General features: G+C 32.9%; 1 protein-coding gene across 6 annotated transcripts; it reads right to left on the bottom strand.

Annotated features, from left to right (window-relative positions):
• Nucleotides 1-127: 127 nt before the first annotated feature.
• Nucleotides 128-25,112, bottom strand: LOC131940576 (ELAV-like protein 2). 6 transcript variants are annotated; one of them, XM_059299288.1, is made up of 6 exons: nucleotides 25,000-25,112; nucleotides 12,258-12,295; nucleotides 10,434-10,622; nucleotides 4,617-5,289; nucleotides 1,396-1,615; nucleotides 128-728 (listed from the first exon to the last, which is right to left on the bottom strand). In XM_059299288.1, exons 3-6 carry the CDS (start codon nucleotides 10,468-10,470, stop codon nucleotides 690-692), a joined length of 969 nt encoding a protein of 322 aa, XP_059155271.1. In that variant the 5' UTR covers nucleotides 10,471-10,622; nucleotides 12,258-12,295; nucleotides 25,000-25,112; the 3' UTR covers nucleotides 128-689. The 6 variants fall into 6 exon arrangements, with proteins under 6 accessions (XP_059155271.1, XP_059155254.1, XP_059155280.1 ...); XM_059299271.1 differs by having other exon boundaries at nucleotides 10,434-10,521; XM_059299297.1 differs by lacking the exon at nucleotides 25,000-25,112 and adding an exon at nucleotides 18,429-18,483 and having other exon boundaries at nucleotides 10,434-10,521.
• Nucleotides 25,113-25,633: the final 521 nt, after the last annotated feature.

Here is a 25,633-nt window from a genome sequence, read left to right as displayed (position 1 = left end):
GGTTTTAAAACTAGAACTATTACTACAGCAAGACCCCCACCTTTTTTTACTTTTTAAACCCTTCTAAAATGACGTCAATTAGAATACCTACTTTATGAATGGCATTAAAATAAGAAGTACACATATGAAGCATGTAAGTTTCTTTTAATGCATACTGGAAAATGTTATTTACAGGTGAAATGAACACAATCTCCATAATTTTTTGTACCAGTTTAAATAGGCAATTTAAAGTTACATTTGGTCCGAAAATTATTTTTCATACACAAAGTGAACTTTAAAAAAATATGCAATTACAAAAGAAAATACATTTAGTAGATAACTAAAAACAAACAAAGAAAAATGCATAAACTAATAACATTTAACAAAATACTCTTACCATTCACTAAAAAACAAAATAACTAGGATAATTTACTATTATTCAAAAGAAATAAGAGCTTGACAGTTTTGATAAATAAAATTTGGTAGCAGTTAAAGTAATAGATAAATACATTTTAAATGAACATGTACAAAATGAGAAAGGATTGTTAATTAGGTAGATCATGTTTCATTTTTGTTTCAGTACATATTAAAACTGATGTTTCATTTTTTTAAAAAAATATGCAAATATTTACATAACCAAATAAAGGTGCCCAAATAAAATGCCTAGTTACTGCAAAAATCTTTCTTACACCTTGAGTTGAAATGCTTACTTAGTTAGGCCCAGTTTGATTTTGTCCTTTGAAGCTAACCTGTAAAGAAGAAAGATAAGGCTAAACTGATTTTACAGTTATGAAAACAAAATTGAAAAGTCCTGTATTGCATATCACCATTGTGTGCTTTCACCAGATCACAACCGATTTAAAAACAAAATGAATTAAGAGATTCCAAAAAGCAAACAGTAAAATATATTGCACATATCTAACTATATATACAAAAAGCAATAGCAGGTAAGGAGTACTACTGTATTCAGCGTTGAAACTTCAACATATACAGCCCCCAGGCTATTGTGTGCCGCAAGCAGTAAGGCGCTTACGTTCATTTTAAAGAGGCTATACACTAAAGACACAATAGGCAACAATAATCTTTGACTACATCAAATCAGGCACATCCAAGTCACCCCTGCAGAGTTCAATTTATCGCCCTGTGCTTTCCTGTGAAAACAATGATTAACGTACACTGAAGGCTTTAATATAGCACACCCCATGGCGTGCTAGGTGGTAGTGTAGGCGCTCCGGGCAATAGACTATAGATAAGATGGGGTGTTATAATCGTTCACTAAAATGAATCAGGCGTGTCCGGCGATGCCCCTGTAGGATGCAGTTTACCCCCGGCCTATCCTCTGACTTTCTTCTAACACCCGCAGGAGGGGCATGCTAGTTGTAACAAAAAATATTGCATTGCAAGTTAAAGTATTACCTGGAGAACTCTTCCTTGAAAAAAGTATCCATTTAAGCAATTAATTGCATTTTGAGCTTCTTGATAATTAGTCATAGTAACAAAGCCATATCCCTTGCATTGATTCTTTTCATGGTCCAACATTATGTTTACCTTCTGTACAGTACCAAATGGGGAAAACAGTTGCCACAAAGTACGGTCAGTTGCTTGAAATCCAATGTTATAAACAAACAAAGTGTATCTAAAGGAGGAAGTGAAAAAAACTATTTTTAATGCTTTTTGTCTTATAATAAAAATGAGTCAAAATTTTTATAAAATCAAAGATAGGTGCAGTGAAATTTTATAACAACTATTTTTAGTTAATTTTTTGCACAAATTTAGATTTTTTAAAAGTGATTTTCAGAAAAATGGTAAAACCAAAAATATTTTTAAATTTGAAAATGTAAGCTATCAGAAACATTACCAACATGTGTCTCTATAAACCTGTACGTTTTTATTGAAGTTGGTTATTTCGGTTATTTTGATGTTAAAAAGGTTAATAAAAACCAAAATGGACGCCATCACCACGGCAACGGCAGGAATTTTTCTGCCATTTTTTTAAAGCTTACTCTTTGAGCTATAACTAGTATAACTATATGCTAAATATAATAGCATTAGTTTTAGAAAAAGCAATAACCAGAAGTGGTACTTTTTTTCCCTTTGAATTTTTCAAAAGGCCTATAACTTGAGTACTATTTCAAACGAGCCGGCCCGCGGCATAACATACGCCGCTATTTAGTTGTTTCTAATTTTCAATAATTCATAATTTGTGAATTCGACAAAACCAACGCTGACACTGAAAATATTTCTTTAAAACACTATAAGTAGCTCGTTAAGGACCATAACCCCCCCCCCCCTTCCTTCCCTCCCCCCCCTCCTCCCCCCCCCCCCCCCTACGTTTAAAATCGTTGGCTCTGCTTGTAAACATTTAGAGTGAACACAGCTCACTAAAACCATGTAGGGGTGGGGAGGTAGGGAGAGCGTTTGCAGCTTGTTTTCTAACGGCTCGAAGAAGAGAATTATATATATAGATAGATAAATGAAATTTCACAAGTAAGTAAAAGATCTAATTCTCTACCTTCTGTCAAATTTTGAGTAATTTCCGTTGACCTGAAGTAGTAATTTACGCTATTTTTGATTTCTCAAAAAACTAATGTAAATTTATAAAGTACTAATAATATTGCGCACTATTATGCACATTTTATTTGGCATTCACTTGGTGTGCAATTCTTTTTTCTACGAGATTTTATTCTATTTTTAAAACTTTAAGTATTTAAAATGGATTAAAAATCATGTCTATATCCAGAGTTCCCATCCCCTGTTGTTTTATATAAGAATATTCGAGAAAGTTTAGGGGAGATCACTCCCGGTTTATTTTAAATAATTATTGTAATTGTGGAGCCTTATATATTTAAAGAACCTAATTTTTATTTTCTACTTCTACTTTTAGTGCATAATTAATCAAAGCTTGTTATCAAAATACTGCAAGTGTATCTACATTTTTAAAAGGTAAGTCTTCAAAAGTCAAGAGCAAAATTGTAATTTTAACCTTATAACTAAAGATCTAGACAATGAGATCAACCAGAATAGATGTCATTTTTTTTTCTCCAAGCAAGCAGAATTAATCACGTACTCTGGGTCACAGCGAGTTGAACTCAAGTTTTGAAATAAGTGACTGGTGCTAAAAAGAAAGATGTGTTTGCAAAGATTCCAAAATCAATTTGAAGTTCAGAAATTAAATGGAAAGCAGTTGGAAATGGTGGAGGTGGTAGAAAAAAATTTCAAAATGGAAACTAATTAAAAATACCGGTAAATTATAACTAGACTACCACATATCTGACAGTGAGATTAGCTGTAAAGAACCCGGGCCAGTAAGATATGATTTCCATTTAGACAGACAACATTTAGAATACCCTTTTCCTAATTTTTAATTTTTTTTTGAAAATACATCGCTGATTAAGAGTGGAAAAGTTCTGAATGGAAATTAAAATTTTTGCAACACCAATGTTTAAAAGCCAATGTAAATGGAACAGGGTGCAAGTTGTATACAGATTAGTAATAGAATATAATGCGTTTAAGAAAAAACCAATGATGTTCATGTTTACAGAGTTTGTACTACTTTTGAAAATGAAACTCCAGACATTTTTTTTAAAGATATTTTCAATACTTTCTCCAAAAATTTTCCATACTTTAAAAAAAATAATTTGAGACTTAATACATGTTTTAGCAACATATTTATAAAATGAGGCAAGATTTGTACACTCATAATTATAGTATTTATTTTAGGAAATTGAGCTGTTTATATTTAAATTTCACTAGCCAAATATCAGAAAATAAGTAGGCTTGTAGCTGAGAGACTTTTAGGCGGTAAACAGATTTTTGACAGCAAAATGCATATTCGATCTTCCCCATTCATAATCTTCTAGCCAGACATTTTTCGGTAATGTTGTTGATATTAATTGATAGAGCAGTGAATTTGGAAGCTTAATTGGCAATATTTTTGGGGAATTTGTTTTTGAGTTGTCCATACATGATGTCATGCTTTTAAAAAATAATTCTTTCTAGATTGTTAAGGGAGTAGTATCTGGAAAAAAAAACTGAATAAGACTTCTTTTAAATTAGTGTGTATCTAAATACTTCAGGTAAAATATTTGCATATTTGAATGCATCAGGGACTCTTTTTAAAATAGTTGCCATGCCAACAGCAGCCATATTGAAAAAAAAAGCTTTTGTGCAGGTCTTAAGGTTAAAAAATTATCTTATAAAATGATCATATAATCATTGATCATTCTTTTCTAACTCTAATAGAGTAAGCTGGCTAGTTTGTGCAAAGGATTACACTTTACACTTTAAAAAAAAAAAAATCACATTTTCAAAATTTTGTATTATAAATTCAGCATACATTTTAATGGTATTTTACCATACCAAATTCCAAAAAAAAAAAAAAAAAGATTAATAAGACTAATAAATTTATAAGTTTTCCTTTTTTCACCAAATAATGCAGTAACTGAGTAAAAAAAAGGAGTCATATTGGCCTGAAAACACATCCATTTTGTTTTTAAAAAGTCAGCACGCAGAAAGATATCAATTTTCTTTTTCAGAGAAAATTTTCCATAAGTAGAAAAGGCAGATTTCTGAAAGAAAAAAACCCCCATAAAAGTTGCATCTCATAAAAACTAATTGAGACATTAAAAAATACTCACCCCCCTTGCTGAGCTTGAGGGACGCCAGGAGAACCATTGAAATTGCCAGCCATAGGATTAAAGCGTTGGAAGCGATTCATTTGGTTCCTCATGGGGCCGGGAGCAGCAAAATTCGGTATTGGTACATACTGTACTGTGCCCTGTTTCATTTTTTTGGTATTATCATCAGCAAATTTGATCATAATTGGTTCTGTGCAGCCTTCTGGAGTTTTGCCACTTAAAACTTTTATTGCACTTTCTGCTTCATCTCTAGTGTCATACAGAACAAAACCAACCCTTTTACTAATTCCAGTAGATAAATCTACTAATACTCTTGACTGAATGATTTTTCCAAAAGGGTCAAATATTTTGTTAAGTTCTCCTTCTTTCCAGTGAACAGGCAAATTTCTGATATAAAGGTTTGCACCCTTTATTTGATCACCACCAGGTCTGGCCAATGCTACTTTGATTCTTTTATTTTGTAATTGCAAGCCTGAAAGTGTCTCAATTGCACGTTGAGCATCAGCTGCATGTTGGAAATCAACAAAACCAAAGCCATAGCTATACCCAGTTGCTTTATCTCTTACTATTTTGGAGCTCTTAATTGGACCAACACTTAAGAACATCGATCTGAACTCATCATCTGACAATGTCTGAGGTAAATAATTGATGATCAAGTTGGTGCTGCTTGAATCTGAAAAATAAAAAATGTGCTATCACACAGCATAATCAATAGCAAGAACACATTTCAATGGAATAGATAAAACATATTAATCTAGATTATAATGCTCAGAGCTATTAAATATAAACCTTGTCATGTACACATTGTCTAATGAAGAAAAAATGGCACATAAAACTACTCTAGCAGTTCTTCATGGTTATCTAGTAAAATTTGTAGGTTTACAAACATTTTTTCCAATATTAAAAGGTACAGCAATAACATCAATGTCAAGTTTAGTAAGTGTTCAAATTTAGATTAGATTTGAATTGCATACAGTATACAGATGAGAGTGAGATATATCTGTAATTTGTTTTCTAGTTTTTTAAATACAAGACCTAAGAAAAAAAGAGGAATTTAGAATTTTCTTGGGGGGGGGGGGGGGGGGGGGGGGGGTTGCAGTCATGGTGGCTAAAATGCAATTTAAGAGACCATTAGATCTAGGCACTGATTGATCATGTAATCACATCATAGTAAACCTACAATTGTTTTATCAAAAGTTATTACATAGATCGGGTGGGTTGTTTCCTTCCAAAATTTAGTAAAAAACTCAAAATAATCACGTTAAAATTATATATTCAAATAAAAGCGCTTGTTGTATGTGCTAGTGCGGTCTTGTGTCATAGGCCTCACAATCAGCACAACCATAGCTTTCAGCAATTTTTTGTAGGAAAAAAAGATTTCCGTCGAAAATCTGGAGATAATCCTATAAAGAACCACTTTGGTTAAGTTATATATAAGGCGCAGCAATTTTTTGTAGGAAAAAAGATTTCCGTAGAAAAGCTGGAGATAATCCTATAAAGAACCACTTCGGTTAAGTTATATATAAGGCGCAGCAATTTTTTGTAGGAAAAAAGATTTCCGTAGAAAAGCTGGAGATAATCCTATAAAGAACCACTTCGGTTAAGTTATATATAAGGCGCAGCCAAGCAGTCTTACATAAATGACGTCGCGTTAATGAGCCGAATTGTACCCACACAACAAATTGCATCAAAAAGTTGGATCCCACCTCTCCAATAATTTTTTTCAGGGACTTCTGACAACTTCTGACAAGCTTTATAAAGTTATAGAAAATTGTGGGTAAATTGAAAGTAAATAATTTTTTTTAAATAAACAGCTGTAGCACATTCAAATGGCCAGTTAGTTTACACAGCGTTGACTATTGCACATCCCCAAATAATTTAAGCTAGTTACAGAGTGAACAGCATTATTCTGTAAAACCAGTAAAACAGTCATGAAGCTGGAGGGGACCATTCAAATATGGGTAGTCAAACGGAAAAATAGATCAGCTGAAAACATTGATGTTTTTCCAAAAGTCTGTTGGCAGAAAAATATTTTTGCCAGAAAATTTCTTTCTGAAAAAAGCGGAAAAGATGCATCTCTGAATACATTTGTAAACAAAGCAGCAAACGAAAAATTTCATGTTTACCTTATAAACAACTTTCAAAAAAAAATTTTTTTTTTTACAATGTAACAAAAGTGGCAATTAAGTTTTATTTTAACATTAAGCTAATTTAAACTGTACTAATCTTGTCTGATTGTACTCTTGTTTTCAAATTTAAATTCCGCCTTATATTCTTTTAAAGATTGGCATGGTAAAATGTTAGTTTTTAACTGTAAAGAGCCTAGATTAATTGTAATTTGAAAGTTTTGGCTCATGTGATGGAAAATGAAATCTACTAGATAAACTGAAATTAGAAATGGTCTGATATCTAAACCAAAATTAACAATTTTGATAGCCCAGCCACATCGTTATTTATGTTTTTGGAATAGCTCATTAGCTGTAAATTGTTATGATACTATAATACTTGATTTAAATAGGAATATGTGGAATGCACGTGTTGGCAGTTTCCATAAAAGGTCATTTCCATTATTTTGTTCTAATTTTTAAAACTTCGTAAAAATCAACAAAAATCAGCTGAAAAATTGGATTTCTGCTAAAAATTGGTGCAGATAACTAATGATTTGGCTGAAGAGGTACAAAAAGTTTAGCCTTAATGTAGAATATCTGCAAGTAAACTGTCAATACTGTCATGTTATGAGTTAAATTTAGTATCTGGATATTAAATTTGGAATGACCTTTCTAAAGCAGTACTTATCAAAATGAAAGATGTTTAAATATCGTACTGTTTAAAAAATTCCTAATGGAAGTTTGGATGCAAAGAACTGTTTAAACATGAATGGTCGATAATCAGTGGGAAGAAATGCCTAAAGGTAGTTTTTTAAAATGATGCCAAGCTGATTATCCTCAAAAAAGTCACAAAAATGTAACAATTACATTTTTAAAAATCCTCACTACAACCCAATTTTATCTTGAAATGTTAGCATAACTCATGCAGATCTGATAATTAAACATGATTCAGAATTTCATTATCCTGTACTGAGCTATTAAGTAATGTGCAGTCTTGTTGTTCCTCAATCTAATTATAAACAGTGACAGAAAAAGACAATAACCTTATATAGAAACATCCTTAACCCTCACAGAGAAACTATTCAAACATCCTTAACCCTCATCATACCTATCTTTGACCCTCCCCGTAACTCAAGATTACCAACCTTGCCATTCTTTATGGGTGGAATCCACCCAAATACATTTATAAAGAGAAAAACAATTTAGATGTTATATAGAAAAACAATAAAAAGTGTATTGGTGAATGTTTGCATGTCAAGTCGTGCTTTGTAATCTCTAAAATAAAAAGCATGGATGAATGGTTGGGCCTGCTTTATGTTTGTGCTTTGGTCATCATTACCCATGAGGTTGGCAAAGTGTCAATACTGTATATCAGGGGTCTCCAAACTTTTTAATCAGAGGGCCGCATTAAGTATCAAATATTAGTTCGGGGGCCAGAGTTTCTTCCAGGTGGCAGAGCATCCCCCCTCTCAAAGAACGTCTACTCTCTCCTCCCCCCCCCCCCCACCGATGAAATATAATTTATGTAGATATATATATACACATTTCAAGTGTCCCCCTCCAGGAGAAAATACAGGAGAATAATACCGTGCAGAAACATTGGTTGTAGAATATTTTTTCTTATTCGCTTGTCCAACCAAGACTTTCTTTTTGCCACGCATGTACTTTCTCCCATCAACAGTCACTTAACTGAGGTTAGTCAAGTCCAAGTTATAATCAGCAAATGTTAACTCATTGAATATATCGTCTCGGGCAACAGTGATATACATGTTATGTAGGGAAGACAGCTCTTGTGTTAAGGTTCATGTCTTCATCAGCACCTCTAATGAACATAAGCAGTTAAAGAGGTAGAACAGCTGCCTAGCCACTCATCCATTGCAATTTAAAAAATAGGAAAACTTGCTTGTATTTTTCGCTATTTGAGTCACAATGTTTTCACCAATGTCTGCAACACGGTGGGCAATTGTATTAGCACCCAACGCTACATTTTCAAGTTGTTTTGAATTTTCTGGGCATAGTTCCTCAGCCACCTCCAACAAACTTTTTTTTTTCGTGGACAAAAAGATATCTACGGGCCGGATGAGAGGACTTCGCGGGCCGCATGCAGCCCGTGGGCAGCAGTTTGGAGACCCCTGCTGTATATGCTACATAACTATATCATTGGACAGGAAGCCAGACGTTTTCCTGAAAGACACTTGCCCGAAGACCGAATTCCCAAATGGACACTTGCCCGAATGCGACAAATGCCAGAATGAACACTTGCCCTAAGGCCGTTTGCCCGAAAAAGGTAAAAATTGAATAAAAAATTATATAACCAAATAGGCATTCCTAATCAATTCAAGTTTGAAATTTTGATAACAGTTTTAAGCATAAAAACAAATTTGTTTATATTTTTAAAATTGAGCTTTTATTTTTTTTTAATATGAGAACTTGCCGTAATAAAATTTCTTTATTCTTTAATAAATGTACGGTGATGTTGGCGCCGGTATCTTAACATTCTTTTGATGTGTAAGTTTTGACCACCTTGTGTAGCCGACGTGTTGCGGTGGTTTATAGGGCGCGGCGTCTCGCAACATTGAACAGAGGCGCGTTTGTTTGATTTATCTCGTTATGCTGAACTTGTGAGGTGATAATTCAACAAAAGAATGGGGCGGGGCCTAGGCGGCTAATTTAAAAACTAAAGTTAGTCTTTTATGTTTGATCTCTACTTAAATACAAATTAATTAATAATGTCTTCGTGTTCATATATTATATTTAATATTTTCCCTTTATTTTTGTTAATATATGTATTGTTTATCAAAATTTCAAATTTAAATTGATTACGAATGACTATTTGGTAATATATTATTGATTACATTTTTCGGGCAAGTGGCATTCGGGCATTTGTCGCATTCGGGCAAGTGTCCATTCGGCATTTGTCGCATTCAGGCAAGTGACCATTCAGGCATTTGTCTCATTCGGGCAAGTGTCCATTCGGGAATTCAGCCTTCGGGCAAATGACGTAGACCCCATTGGACACCACTTTTGAACATGCTAGTTTGCCAAAGTAAAACGTTTCTGTATCACATGCAAATTTTGATGCCATGCTTATCTAGTTTAGTTTTAGTATGACAGAACACCTTTCACGAAATTTGATGATTCATGTGCAAATTATGATGCAACTTCTAGGTACAAAGTATCCAGAGAAAATTTTCCAAAGCTCTGTAATTGGACCAATGAATATTTAATTGTCTTTGTTTTCCTTCCTCCATTCATCAAATCACGTTTTAAGCATAAAATTTTTCATTGCACAGTGAGCAAGTCAAATTTGTTGTCCAGTATGATGTTAGTAAAGTGTCCTTGAATTACCCCAAAAGTTCAAGAGTAGTTCAGAGCCCAAAACTATCAGAATACTGCCCCTTAATTTCCCGATTGTTTAGCTGCCATAAGTAGATTGTTTAAAGTTCATGTACTTATTTAAGTTTTATTTAACTTCTTTATTTTTGTCACTGAGTGTTTTCCACTCACGACATAATAGTGTGACTAGGCAGACATTTAAGAATTAAATGTAAATGTGTGGATTCCATCCATGACGTACGGTGAAGGTTAACAAGCATTTCCAAACAATCACATCAAACTACTGGACTTGTGTTAGCTAACAGGTTGGTTATTAAGGATAGTGTTTTTAAAAAATCAACAAAAATTCATAATGAATAAAAAAATTGTTTACCATCAATAAAGAAATTACCATCATTTTGATCTTCCATTGTTGCAGATGTGTTGCTATTCTTGAGTTGCACAGGGTGTTATTACCAATGCTGATAAAAGCCATGGTCATCATCAGAAGCATTTATTTTGGTAGGTGGGGCAAGGGGAGAGGAGAAAAAAAATATAAACAAAAAAAAAATTAAAAAGCCTCCTGAAGGGAAAGAAAGAAGGGAGGTTAGTTTAAATATTAAAAGGTAAAGTGCCAATCTTGCTAATACTTAAGACAGTAAGTATGTTTTATAGTGTACTCGGTACTCAAAGCATTAGAGCCTACAACGTAGACCATAAGGCACAGGAGCAGTTGTGCAAATTTCATAATATGCTTTTTTAAACTTGATACTATAATACAACTTGAGATAACTAAAAAAAATTATATTAAAGCATAACAGCTTTTGTATAATGAGCATCAATCATATGAAAATCATTATTCATTTAACAAATAAAATTGCAAATTGAAATAGGGCTTTAACATTCTAAAACTGAAGTTAAATGGGTGAATATATGCAAACTATATGCCTTTAAGGATATTAAAACTTCATTTGCTGGTGTAGACCATAATACTAGTAGGCCTACATAATGAACTCTTAAAGTTTTAATAAAAACAATGCCACCTAAATTTTGTAAATGAACAAACATAAATAATTTCACAAGAACTAGTAGATCTGGAAAGGAAAAGAAGTAAACCACTGAAAACTGAAAAACAATGATGCAAGTGTGGTGGTCCTCTTTTCTAATTGGACTATATTCTACATCAAATCATCACAAGATGCTGACATCATTCATGCTCATTTTCTCATTTTTATTCATAAACAACACACAAAAAAGACTGGATGGATAGTTTTAAAAAAAAAGACTGTGCTTTAGGTCAATTTTAGACCTACATAAGCAAAAAGTTCTTAGAATATGCTGCTTTGTAAGAAATTATATCAAATTATGACTGTTTTTAAGAAGAAATAAAGTACCACTTTCAGTCAAAGGAAAGCACTCAAAAGAAGTTAGAAACCTAAAATATAGAATGTGTACTTGATACCTGAAGCAGTACACAAGTCATCATGTACACAGACATGATTGCAAGCTAGAATATTCAAAGTGTGCAAAATGTTGAGTTTTATCAATATATAAATTTTAGCACGTAAACAATACTTCTCTACACTTTGTTTGCTTCTGAAATTTGAACTCTATTCTTAACAGTGTACTGAATGGGTAGGTACAATAAATAAATCTGTAACTATCGAATGTTTCGAAAAGACTAAGCTAATTTTTAAAATTGCAAAAATAATTGTCTAGAAAGTTGTTTTTTTAAACAACTGATTTAAAGGTCAACAATTTGTGCCAATCAGCAAATAAAAAATAGTGATGTCTAGCAGTGTGTTGATTTGATGTTCAAATACACCTAGAACCAAAAAATAAGAAACAAAAAGAATAAAATTTAAGGCTCTTATATCTTCTCTTTAGAGGGATTTTCTTAACACTAGATACAATTGTAGATCAGCACATATTTTGGGAAATTGTTATAATAAGTTCATCAAAGGGTAAGAATAAATAAGATAAAACGAACGTTAATTGCCTTAATAAACTGACAAAACAAGACTATTGGTCTAACAATACACATCTCAGAGAAAAATGATTCTCTTGAAATGTATTTGCTTAGAAATGTACCACAGAGGAGGCTTAAAATGACTGAATTAGAATTATAAAGGTTTATCTCTATAGAAATTTCTTTTAAAAAAAAAATTAGGTTGTAGTATATGATAAATAAAAAAAAAACACTTAAAAATATAAATACCTTCTCTAAAATCCGAAAGAAAAAAATTCAGTTAAAATCTATAGAAAAAGAGAAATGATAAAAACATGGATATATATAATAAAATGTATATTAAAACTGAAGTGAAAAAAGGAGTAACAGGTCAGGTTAAACGTTTTTGCTAAAAAAATTAACCCCAGCTACTTGCAACCTGTGCAAAACATATATACATGTAAATAGTTTGGAAAAAAGCAAGATATTAATGCAATAAACTGTCACAAATGCAAAGTTTTAATGTTTGCTACAGCTGAATTTGATGGTTCTTTACACTATTAACTGATAAAATTATGATGTACTAAATGATGTCATAAGTAACAAATAAAACCATTTTCTAAAATTACTTATAAGGTCATTAATTTTTCATTTCAATGAGTCCAAGTGGACTCATTTTTAGTTTATTAACTAATTTAGTGATTGATGGAAAGGTGTGGTGTCAAATTGATAGTTTTGGACTGAGAAAAGGATTCTGTGTAGTACATCAAGATATGAATTTTATTAATTTCGTAACATTATTACTCATATGTCAAATTGTAATTATCTCAAAGAAGTTTTTGAATAAAATTTTATTAAATGCTATTAATCTGTTTCAGCCTGCCCCAATTTGGTTACCCCATGAGTTTTCATTATATAATTTTTATATGAAAATGCGTTTATAAATAAATTTTGTAAAAACATAAAGCTAAACTCTTTAGGTCACTCTAATGAAATTACTGGTTACATATAATTCTAAACTTAACAACTAAACGTAACTTTACTAAAATTCACTAATCAAAGTTGAACTTTCAGGGCTGCCTACCAAAAAAGTTTTTTTCAGTAACAAGAGCATAGATTTTCTGTAATAATTGGATACTGTCCATAACTGTCAGTATTTGTTCAAATTTTTAATGCAATGTAAATAAGTCCAATTTTATAATATCACAAAAATTTGCCTAATGATGGCAACTGCTACGTTATGTTACTCATGCTACTTTTTACTTTAAAGACATAGACTAATTTTTTAAAAAAGCAGCGAAATTCAGCATGTAAGGCGACAATGGAAAATTTGAAATAGGATTTGTTCTTTGCTATGAGTAGTATGAACTACGATACAGGCCTACACTACAAATATCTAAACCAAATTGAACTAAGTGACCTCTCAACCATGTGAGGATTTTTCTCCCACTCATAGGAAACTGAGAGAGGCTGATCACACAGGTTATGGTGTTTATAATTAGCATATTTCTTGATTTTTAAAAAATCTAGATTGTTATCTAGGTTATATTTAGCAGAAAAGATTTTTTTTTTTAAAATACAACTCAAAATTGATCTAGATGGGCCTCAGTAACTTATGTTGCTAATTATTTACCCATAATTCCGCAGCTACGATTTTCCCTTATGCGTTTTACTCACAACCAGATAATTTTATAAATACATAGAAACCTACATTCGCATAGTTTAGGCTATTCTTTTATTATTTAAACCTTAGGATGTGGATATAAAAAACTCAGACCATTTTGATACTGACTGAAGGCACAACAAACCTAATCTTCATGGCATAGTTGTAAATTTTTTACTTGGGTTTCAAATTCCCAAAATTACTGACAAAACCTTACAAGTAGGCAACCCTGAACTTTAATGCTATTTGATAATTTATTATTACTTTTGCTTAATTTTCGTGATTGCTTTTCTCATCACTAGTCTTTTCATTTATTACATGCTTTACTCATTTTCATCTGAGCGGTTTCAGATGTTATTTGTATTGAACATTTAAACCAGAGGATCCATTTACTTGTAACTCAAATTTTGCTCTTAAAGCAATAAATCACCCTCATGGCTGCATGTATCTCAAAAAATCTCTTGTCTGGGCACACATATGTTGAGGTGCCACTATTTAATACTTTCAAAACTAAACCTGATGAGGCTTTACTATTCTAAGTAAATTATACTGGTGCATAGGACTGCATATTTTCACTTTCCCTTAAAAAATGTTAATTTTATTTAATTTAGAAATGAAAGCCAAATTTCACTAACAATTTCTAGAAAATAAAAATGCGATCTTGAAAAATACTTTCCATCCAGAAATTTTACACTCATCTGTCCTGTTTAATTTTTAATTTAAAATATAATAAAAAACCTGTCTAAAAGCGTATCTAGGCATGTATTTTTATGAATTGTATGTCTTATACATAAATTGATATTCAACTTTTTAATTAAAATCATAGTTGTTTAAACAAAAATAATAAAAGTTGACTACCCCAAATGACCTATTTAGGATTTTCTCTGACATTTTTAATTTTTATACTGTACTTATATTTTGTTCTATTTAATATTGTTGGAAAGCCAGATTTAACTCCCACATTGTACATTACTTTTTATCTTAATTATTAATTTCATTTAAACAATTGAATATTTTGTAAAGGGTTCACTTGTTCATACAGAGTTATGCCCCTTATATTGGGATGCCAAGGGTGGTGTTTTAAGAGATTGTATGGGCCATCATCATCATCATTCCTTTGTGGCCCCCTGGGGAGCAGAGGGCTGCAACTACATTTCCAGCGGACTCGGTTTTGGGCTCCTCCCTTAATCTGTGCACATGTGAGCCCAGCTGTTTTTGCCTCTTCCTCAGCCGTTCTTTTCCGTGTTTTCTTTGGACAGCCCACTTTCCTTTTTCCCTGGGGATTCCAGTCCATAGCATGTTTTGCTATATTTTCTTTTTCTCTTCTTAACGTGTGTCCAATCCATCCCCATTTACGGCCTTGATATCTTTCTCTATTGGCTGTTGCTTTAAAATTTGCCACAGGTCTTTGATATTTTGTCTGGCCATTTTATTTTAAGTATATGTCGTAAGCATTTGTTTACGAATGCCTGTAGCCTATCAGTATTTGTCTTCGTAACCCTCCAAGCCATAGAGCAGCACTGCCTTGACATTTGTGTTGAAAATCCCAATTTTGCTCCGGAGTGACAGTGCCGTGCACCTCCACATCGGGCGCAGTGAGTTGAAGGCACATCTAGCCTTGTTGATACAGCATTTTATGTCCTCGTATGGGCCATGAATGGTTAATAATATTAAAATTGACTACAGCTTCACTCTTTCATATCAGCCGCCATTCTCTACTACAAGCACTACAAGCGCTTGACAAGTGTAAGCTCTGTGTAAAGTGTGTAGTATGTTATTTCACAGCAACATTTACGTTCTGTGGTCCAGCCAAAAATAGACTTATTGTATATAACAATTTTGGAGAGTAGGCCTGCGGTGTTACAAACATCTAGTGCCTAATTTGTAACAAGGGTTAATGATTACACAACAAAATAGACTCAAGTGTGTGATGTTGTACAGCTGAGTATGACAACTAAAGCCTTGTTTGTTTACAGGTTTACTGACAACTAGTAGTGAGTATTTCAATATTTCCTTAAACTGTTCCAATTTTATTTAAAGTTTAATTAGTAAGTCTTCTTAATTTTTCTTTTGAACAAATTTTGTAGATAATTATTATGAGTGGTTCAGATTCTAGCTAAAAAAATTACCATTTATTCTTTTCAAACTAATGAATCAAATTCTTATCAGTGTAGTAAAGACTGCTTTATGTGCGATCCTAGTATTATTTAAGAAATTTAATTTAGGTCACTACAACTTTACAACACTGCGAGGTCACAATGAAATCAAATTAAGCATTGGAAAATAAGGTTGCAGTGACTGTCATGTCGGCATGATGTAGGGTATTCAAAGGCCAGTAATGGTCAGAGAAGCATTTATAAATGTTGTAGTCCAGCAAAATGGTTTCCTGCTATAAATTACAGTATACTGCATTCGAACTTTAAATTTCATACACATCAAATTTCTCTACTTAGATGTTTAAGTTCTTTCATGTTTCAGTGTCAGTTAAGAAAACGAAAGTAGCAACGTAATATTAATGACATCACTAGGTTTAGGGCTAGCTTACACAGCAATGGATATGGTACAACCTATGCATGCGCGAAAGACGACAAGGGCCATAAGCAGTAAAAATGCGATAACGAATTTTATAATTTAAATATTTTTTTTAGAACTGGGAAGCCGGAAATTTTTAAACTCCAAATTTTGCAAATCCGGAAAGTGAAAAAAATACGGTTCTTTAATCCGGAAAATCCCGGAATAGTGGCACCCCTGTGTCTATAGAGTAAAGATGACTGCATTCGAACTTAAATTTTTTATACCAATCTGATTTTCTTTTATGATTCCTTAAGTTTTTTCAACGTGAAGAAAAACGAAATAATCTGCGTAAAAATGATGTCTCGTCAAGTTGATTACTAGCCTTGCTTTCACAGTAGTGGATGTTGTATCATCTACGCATGTGTGAAAGGCATTAGGGGCCATAAGCTGTAAAAAGGCCCAGGAGTCTTGCTAATTAAAACATTTCTCAAGTTTAAAACCGTCTATTTTTTAAACTACAAATACCAGGAAATTTTAATATCAAATTTTGCGAATCCGGAAAGTGAACAAAATACGACTCTCGAATCTGGAAATCCTGGTTAGCCTGGAAAAGTGGCACCCCTGCATAGCTTAAACATAACATTAATGATAATGATTTGATTATTCCTGCCTTACTATGTACTAGGCCATATGAACATTAGTTATGATTTTATTATATTTTTCTCTCTAAATTTTATTTAAGGCATAATTTAAAATCTACTATTCAATGGATGTGAGCGAGAAAGTATTCGAGAGGCCCATTAATTAATTTAAAAATCTTGCATGGCGTAGTTACAATTAATATGGTTATAAAATCCTGTCTGTCTGGTTTTTTTCGGACTTTACTAAAGATTGGATGTAGTTGATGTTTTTAACATTTTCGGTAACTAAATAAAAAATGTAAAAAAAAAAAAAAGCAAAAACAATTTGGTTTCCTACGTAATGGCGACATAAACAATGGCATCCTGCTATTCGATAGGCTGCCATAAATTCTATTGTACACATTGTAAGCTAAAAAGAAAAACTAGGTCATGGGGTTTAAATTTGCATTGTTATTTAAAAACTTGATCTACAAAGTTTTGTAAACAAATAGTTATCGATCACTAAGTTACTGTACAGCCAATCAATATTTGTCTTATAAAAGTGAAACATCCGGTTATAACTTAGGCTTGATAAAAATAAATAGAAATGTAGCCTTAAACTCAACAAATTATTTTCAAGTTCTCTGGATCTGCAACTTTTAAAGCATTTATTCTAAAAAATATAAAATTTCTAAATTAATTTTAGGCTTAAGTTGTTATTTTGTATTATCTTCACGGTCTAAATGATGGAAGGATTCTCGTCAACTCACTGGCCTTCATTGCAAAACCCAAAAAGAAGACACAGAATCTAGCTTTATCAAAAAAATAATAAAGAAAACTAATAAATCGAATTTAATAAAAAAGGGAAAAGTGATTATTTCCCTTTGACACACATTTCTTTTTCCTTGTTTACTTACAAATATTCAATTCAAAACATGTCTGTTGTAAAGTGTTGGTTTTTTATAACGAAAATAACTTCTGTTCTACTTGACTTTATAAAATTCACCTTTGGTAAGAAAAAGCCTGAGAAATCGGAGACCAGACAAAATCATGGAAACTGAACATTAATTTTTGGTCAGTGCACACGTAATAACAGGACATATGAATATATGAATAAATCAATTATTGGGACAGGTAGTGGTGAATACTAGCATGTATTGTTTGAAACTGTTACAAACACTTCAAATATTTTGATGGAATACAAATCTTGAAAATCTGCTAGATGGCAGGAAAAAGTAGCATTTGCCAAAGTAAAATGTAAATATGCTCAAACAATATAGAACTGATAGATGTAGTAAAGGTTTTAAAATAGCTTATGTTAGGAAAAAAGTTGTTTCACTATTACGTAATTGACAAATCTTTGAATGATAATTTTTTTACTTTAAATTTATAATGTACTTGCAAGTTTAATTCATCATTGCATGCATATCTGTTAAATAAAACTTTATAATTCAAAATCTTAACTTTGTTAGTATTTGTTAGGTTATGATTGAAATTCAATATATGATTTTCTCAAAACGTCAAATTTTACTCTTCAAATCACTACTCCTCAGTTCTCCTTGTAGTGTCATGAAACTTGGCCTGATTATTCTCCTAACATATACAAACAACTTCTACTGAACATTTCTTAAAGATTTTTCTTACTTTTGATTTTCTGGACTGAAATGTGTTGATTGAGCAAATTTCAGCTGTTAACAGTCTGATATAAAAATTCAAAATAAATGTTATCAACATTTTCCTAAAAATAAAAATGTACTAAAACAAGTTAATAAAAAGTCTAGTGACAATTTAAGCGCAATTTCCTTATGTTATCTAAAAATAGATAATGATCAAGTTTGTTTTTAAAAAATGTGAAAAAATGATTAGGCCTAGCGAAACAAAACCTTGTAATTGTAACTCCCTATCACTCTCATATACATTGTAAATAAATTAATAGGGTACAAAAATAACATTTGAATTAATAAGTAAAAAATAAACTTACAGCAAGATCTAAAAGACAGCGAAAAATACATTATTTTGACACATCCCTTTCCCCATAGATCTATATCTATATATTGCTATATAGTATTGTAGTGTATTATGTTCATAACCCGTAGCTCTGTCGTAGCGTAAAGCACACACGGGGACAAAACACAAGACGTATAATGCTGGGGTGCGTTCAAGCTAGGAGAACGATCGGTTTGTAGGTGTTTGTCATTTTTAAAAAACTTTTGTGACTAAACAAAAGGATATTTTTGAAAACTTTCTTCGGCAATATTGTTCTAAATTATGGCAGGAATCGATTGGTAAATGTTTCAAGTCGCTAAGTGGTCTGGTTGCCGAGATATGGGCCAAAAACAGCATTTTTTCTATGTTTTTGGCTTTTCCGGGAAATCCAGGAAGGAATTCCAGGAATTTTTTTGGCCCACAATCATCCTCGGAACTTGCTTAACATATTTGCTTTGGAACTAGTCCTCGATATTGCTTCGTTCAGGAGGAGATACGACTTAAAGCTGCGGACACACATCCATCCATCCATAAATAACGAGTTAATAATCGCAATCCCAGTATGGAAATTGCGCTAAAAAAAGATGTCTAGTGCATTTTTTTCTATGTTTTTTGGCTTTTCCGGGAAATCCAGGAAGGAATTCCAGGAATGTTTTTGGCCCACAATCATCCTCGGAACTTGCTTAACATATTTGCTTTTGGAACTAGTCCTCGATATTGCTTCGTTCAGGAGGAGATACGACTTAAAGCTGCGGACACACATCCATCCAAAAACTGCATTTTTTGGAGGTTTTTTGGCTTTTCCGGGAAATCCAGGAAGGAATTCCGAGAATTTTTTTGGCCCACAATCATACTCGGAACTTGCTTAACATATTTGGAACTAGACCTCGATATTGCTTTGTTGAGGAGGAGATACGACTTAAAGCTGGGGACACACATTCATCCAGAAATGACTAGTTAATAATTGCAATTCCTGTAAGGAAATTGCGCTAAAAAAGAGTTTCAAGCTAACATTACTCTATAAAATACTTGCATTTCTGTATGTTTACCTCAAGGAGTTGCTGAGCAGTAGCATTTTGAAAAAGATACTCTAAAATCCAATATGGCGGACGTAACGAAGGCAACCAAAAAATATTTCCATTTTTTAAAAATATTATTGCAAGCAAATTATTTGGATAAAAGTTTCTGTGGATTTGCTTGATTAATAACAAAAGTGCATGTCCTGAAGCACCCAGCCGTAAAAAGAAATCTACAATTTTACAATGGCATCTTGTAAGCTTAATTAGATGCCCCAACCATTAGTGCTAACCGCATCCTATTTTAAAAAGCTTTTAATTAGTTCACATTTGTTTTTGTTCGTGGCAAATCTTGTAAATTTGTTTTATTAATGAATTCAGCACACATTCAGCAATGTTGATAAAAAGCAAGACAACTAAAATGAAGGCGATTTATTTTTTAGTGAAAAATGCTGCTCATGTGACACTACACCTCCTTGGTAGGTTGGCAGTAAAATGTGAAGAAGACTGCAAAACTTTTACCACACCAGAATTTCAACATGAAACAAAGTATAAAATCTTTTTATTAAAAAAATCTTTTTAATCGCATATTTAAATCTACTTTTTTAGTTTTATGGCGTTAATCCCTGTCCCATTAAGACACATGTACCTGGTGTGAAGTTACAAATAATGCAATAGATAATAAGGCATTTGGTGTCTGTCTACAAGGACAAGGTTAAACCAAACCGAGATTTCATGAAACTGTGACATAAACATGATGTTTATATGTAGTGTAACTAGAGACTAATATAGAATTTGAATGTTAACAAGACATGATACTTGATGTAAACAAGTTGTTTGTTGCCAATGTAGAAGATACAGATGGACCAACCATTACAAAATATTACACAATTGGTGGTACTGAAAGAGAATACTTTGACCTTGATAGAACTTTTTTATTAAACAGGAAGTGACAGATGTTTGTATGAAAGACACAATGTCAGGGTGTCTATAAGCAGTGATACTTGAGCGGTTGGGGGCAGAAAAGCCGAGAAAACGATCGTGGCAGAAAGGCTGAGAGCAAACAGTTGTGTGCAGAGATCAGGCAATGACGGAGAAAGAATGCGGAAATAGATTCAACTAAGACCCAGCATGTTTGAGATGTGGGGATTGCGACCAAAGTGTCAAACGAAGAGAAACCTTGAGTGTACACACAGAATGGTTGAACAGAAAGAACATTGTCAGTAGATCGTGGGATTACAGTGATACAGTGTATATGGACTTGTAACATAGGAGGTCTGTTGAATTACAAGTTAAAAATGTACAGATGCTAAAAAATGTGGTGCCTAGTGCCCTGCTTTACCATAACCAAATTTATTTTAAAAACATCTAAGGTTGTGTAATACATGATAACAAAATCATTTTTAAAATAGTGTGGTCATGAATATGCCCAGATGCCTTCAATTTCCATAAGAATATCAGGTACTGATTACAGCTAGATTGAGATTTAAGGTTAACACTTGGGTGTTCTATCATCTGACCATGTCCTATCTTCATTTAATTACAATCAGACTAAGGGTCTTTAATGACTTGCCATCATGTAATAACATATCTTCACTTTTGGAACAATGATAGTGAAAATCGTTTAGGCCTACATAATTACAATGTGAGTTGTACCATTTCTTTAGCTCAATGAAAATTCTATTAATAGACACATTTTTAGAACTTCATTTAAGTTCTGTGCTTGATATTTTTAATAGATAGAGCTCACACTCAGATTGTGCAAAAATTTTGGTTTTTTAAAAGGTACCTTCTTCAACCAAATATTTCTGGCTAACAGAGTAACAAGCAATATTTTGATTATTTCTTATGTAGTAGGCCTATAGAGAGCTATCTAAAGTTAGGCAAATTTTGAGACTTAAATGCTCAGTAGTTTAAATTTGGCATAATTTTGTAGGCCTATTTCACATAAACCAGACTTTGGTTTAGTAGCATCGCATGATTTATCAGCTTTGCATCATGTTATACAAAAATCTTTCATGCTATGATCAATATTTAATATTATTCATTGACACACCCATAGTTACTCATTTTGAGTTATTTTAACCTTAATATTTCAAATAGTTAAAATTTAAACTGTGGTTGTATGAAAGCGCTTCGTGTTCAAAAACAGGGGGGGGGGGGTGTCCCATGCAATGTTCCACTTTTGTTTGTTTTTTAAATTCTACCCTTCTACCCATCCCATAGGCCTGGCTAGGTATCTTATTTTATGGTTTATTATGCTCCCATAGGCGTAGATCTATAAAGTCTAGATCTATATGATAAAAAAAAATACTGGAAAGTTCGAACAAATTCTATCACAGTTTACAATGATCATTTTAATTCACACTAAAAAAAAACTTTATCACAGAAATTTTTTAAATCCTGCGTTAAAAAATGCACCTTTTTTTATAGGGAAAAAAAGGATAAGCCCCCTAACTTTTTATATTAGGCCTAAATATTTTTTCAACTATTGGAGCTAGATCTCTAGATTAGATTCTACTCTAGATTTCTAGATTAGATCTAGATTTCTAGCTTCTAGATCTAATCTAGATTCTAAAACAAAAACTGTTCTGAGTTCTCACGTTCTGTGATTGTAATTTTTTTGCTTCTTTTAATCTGCAGTCACCTTCTTATTCAGCTTAATTTAATAATTAGGGTAAAGGAGGGCGTTAAGAGCCACACTTTTTAGCACCTGTACATTTTTAAAGATTTCTATTAATCTAAGAATTTTTTAGTATTGAAAATATGGCAAAATTATTCTAACATATCTTACACAATATAAAAATAATAACAAAGTCTATTAAATATACTTTAAATGGGTGTAATTGAACATTTATTGTCATACCCCCAAAATCAGCATTTGGGGTGAAAGGAGCCGGGCAATGGGGCAATAAGTATTATCTCCTAGTTTTGACTAACTCCGCAATAAAAATAATTAATTTCTAACCCCAAAATAGTTAATGCTGTGTACACACACTTTAACTGATATTAGCTATCACTAGGCCCCAATGGGCCCAGTCTACAATTGATACAATTGCAGGTGTACATAGGGCCTAAAGTCTAGTAGTTTACAGTAGGCACATTAGTATGCCTAGTGTGTAGCTAGTATACTAGTGTGTAGCTGTCCAGAGTTAACATTCTTGTATGTAAAAAGGGGTGGTACTAACTAATCTGCCTTAATTCTTTCCCCTGATAAGCCATGTGTGCTATACATTACATAACATGACATGGAGGTGAGAAATGTTGAGGGGAGAGCAGTGGTACTGGTTTCCCCTTTGTTCTCCTTGCTGGACCCTGAGGGCCATAAATTACATAAGGAGATGCTATCTCTGGTTGGCTGAGATCTAAGAACTTAGTCCATGTTACCTACAAAGAGATGAAGTTTTATGGTGGGTTAGATACAGGTGGGGGCTGGGTATCATGGGGGTGAGAAATTGTGAGGGGAGAGCAGTGGTACTGATTCCTAGTCTCCACCCTGCTAGACCATGAAGGTCATATATTACATAACATGCCACCCCAGACTGTCTGAGATCTGTAACTGTAATCCATGTTACCTACAAAGAGATGAAGTTTTATGGTGGGCCAGAAACTGGTGGGGGCTGGGTATCATGGGGGTAAGACATTGTAAGGGGGGAGCAGTGGTATTAATGTGTCTGTTTACTTCCCTGCTGGACCATGAGGGTCATAAATTACATAACATACCACCCCAGATTGGCTGAGACCTAAGAACATTTATTCCTGTTACCTACAAAGAGATTAGAAGTTTTATGGTTGGTTAGAAACAGGTGGGGGCTGAGTCGGCTTATTGCCCCTTAGGGGTAATAAGTACCTGTACCTTTTAAAAATTATCTGGCTAACATCAGATGGCTGAATTTTTACTTTTTAGCAGGTTAGAATTGTATTTCTATCATTTAGACACAAGTCTGTTTAACAATTAATACATTTTGTGTTAACTATTCCTATACCTGTGTCATATTCAGTGGTCTAATAAATGAGAAACTTGAACATAGGGTTTCAAGAGCCACATAACATTATCTGTTATAACTTTTCTGAACAGGCAAGCTAGTGGACAAAATTAATGTATTCATGTAGATTTAGTTATTATCTAACAAATAAAACCATTATGGTAATGATTACTCAAGTTTTACTCTGATAATGATAAAAACTTTATAGCATGGTAAAATAGGACAGATGTCGGCCATTTTGTTTTGGCACCAATAATCACTGTGCAAAAAAAATTCACCAAAATAAAACTATTCTAGCCATAGCTATCAAAATAGTGTTAAAATGTACAACAGCCAATGCTCTAATACAGGAACAAAGAATGGGCTTGAAAAACTCATTTAGTTTATTACAAAGTGAAGTTTCCCAAGTTATGTCTATTTGGAAAAAAAGTTCACAAAATGGTTTTATGGAGATGAGAAATTTTAGGGAAAGAGCAGTGGGATTAAATCCTGTCTCATCCTCTCCCAATTGGACCAAGTGGGTCATAAATTACATAAAATGAATCCTCTGCTTCTCTGTTATCAAAGAACAGCAGTGGTTATTACCTCAGAAAAAGATTAGCAGTGTTATTGGGGGTTTTGTGGGGGTGGGGTGTTGATTGGGGCTTAATACCACACGGCTCTTAACGCCCTCCTTTACCCTAAGGCTTAGGCTTAAATTAATGCAATCAAACTCAAACCATTTTTTTTACTTTTTTATGCTAGTTACTAGATCTAGATTCTAGATCTAGATAATAGATAATTAGATATATCTAGATCTAGATTCTAGACTAGTTTAGTACCTGAAGTACCTAGATCTAGATCTATCTAGATTCTAGATATACCTGATATAGAAATAGATCTAGAATCTAGACCGTTTTTTAGTTTTTAAGTCAATCTGAATCTAGATCTAGACTCTAGAATTAGATCTCTAGAGTCTAGACTAGAGTCTAGACTCTAGAGTAGATTTCTTGATCTAGATCTAGATTCTAGACTAGAGTAGATCTAGATCTAGATCTAGCTAGATCTAGATCTAGAATCTAGATCTTGAGACCTAGGATCTACTTTCATTTATATTGTTGACGTAATTTAGATAGATAGACTACATCTACATCGCTCTAGATCTATATAGAAAAGGGGATATAGAATCTAGATGACATATTATTAAATGAAAGTTCGAGACTAAAATACGTTTTTTAGCAACATCACCTGAACTCAAAAATCCCAACACGACCAAAAGAATGAAGTAGACACTGCGCATGTTCACGTCCTTGACCGAAGCTAACATTAACCAAACAACGCACCAATCCATGATTTAGGCCGACTGACAAGTAGGCTAGGCGCAGTCTTATCTAGAATTAGAATATGCTAGGCATATGCACATTCTAGCCCATTATATAATTTCGATTTAATTGCCTAAGAGAGTAGCCTGCTTATTTACTAATCGTGCTTATATTGTGGAACACAAACATTCAGTGGCGTGGTGGCATCACAACACAAATAACAGAGCAGCCGGGAGCCCGTGGGTAGTAAAAGACTGGTGGACCTTTCTCATGTCACTTTCTCGTATACTGACGTAGATCTATACATATCATAGTCAGAATATTGTAATCGTGCACAAAATGTAAATGAAATTTGGACAGTTTTCACCGTTTTACATCTCCCTGCTTTATCATATATGGAATATAAAGGATGTATATATTGTAATTGTGACAAAAATAAAAATCGAGATTTAAGGTGCCGGAAAAACTTAGTTTTGCAATCCTGTCCGTCTGAGTGTCTGTAAACACGATAAAACAATTATGTTTACCAAATGTAATTAATTTATAGTCTTCTATACTTT

The sequence above is a fragment of the Physella acuta genome, unplaced genomic scaffold (assembly GCF_028476545.2).
Source record: "Physella acuta isolate Inbredline_101_S28 unplaced genomic scaffold, ASM2847654v3 ptg000022l, whole genome shotgun sequence".
NCBI classification, from domain to species: Eukaryota; Metazoa; Mollusca; class Gastropoda; family Physidae; genus Physella; species Physella acuta.
The sequence above is the reverse complement of the archived record's forward strand: the minus strand, read 5'-3'. Positions and strand labels throughout refer to the sequence as shown.

What these genes read in the sequence shown, in the direction of transcription:
- LOC131940576 (XM_059299288.1), bottom strand. Translation starts at nt 10,470, where the DNA reads ATGGAAGATCAAAATGATGGTAATTTCTTTATTGATG. An exon ending in CCTCAAGCTCAGCAAGGGGG is followed by an intron (nt 1,616 to 4,616) that starts GTGAGTATTTTT and finishes TTCCTCCTTTAG; the next exon opens with ATACACTTTGTTTGTTTATA. An exon ending in TTCAAGGAAGAGTTCTCCAG is followed by an intron (nt 729 to 1,395) that starts GTAATACTTTAA and finishes TCTTCTTTACAG; the next exon opens with GTTAGCTTCAAAGGACAAAA.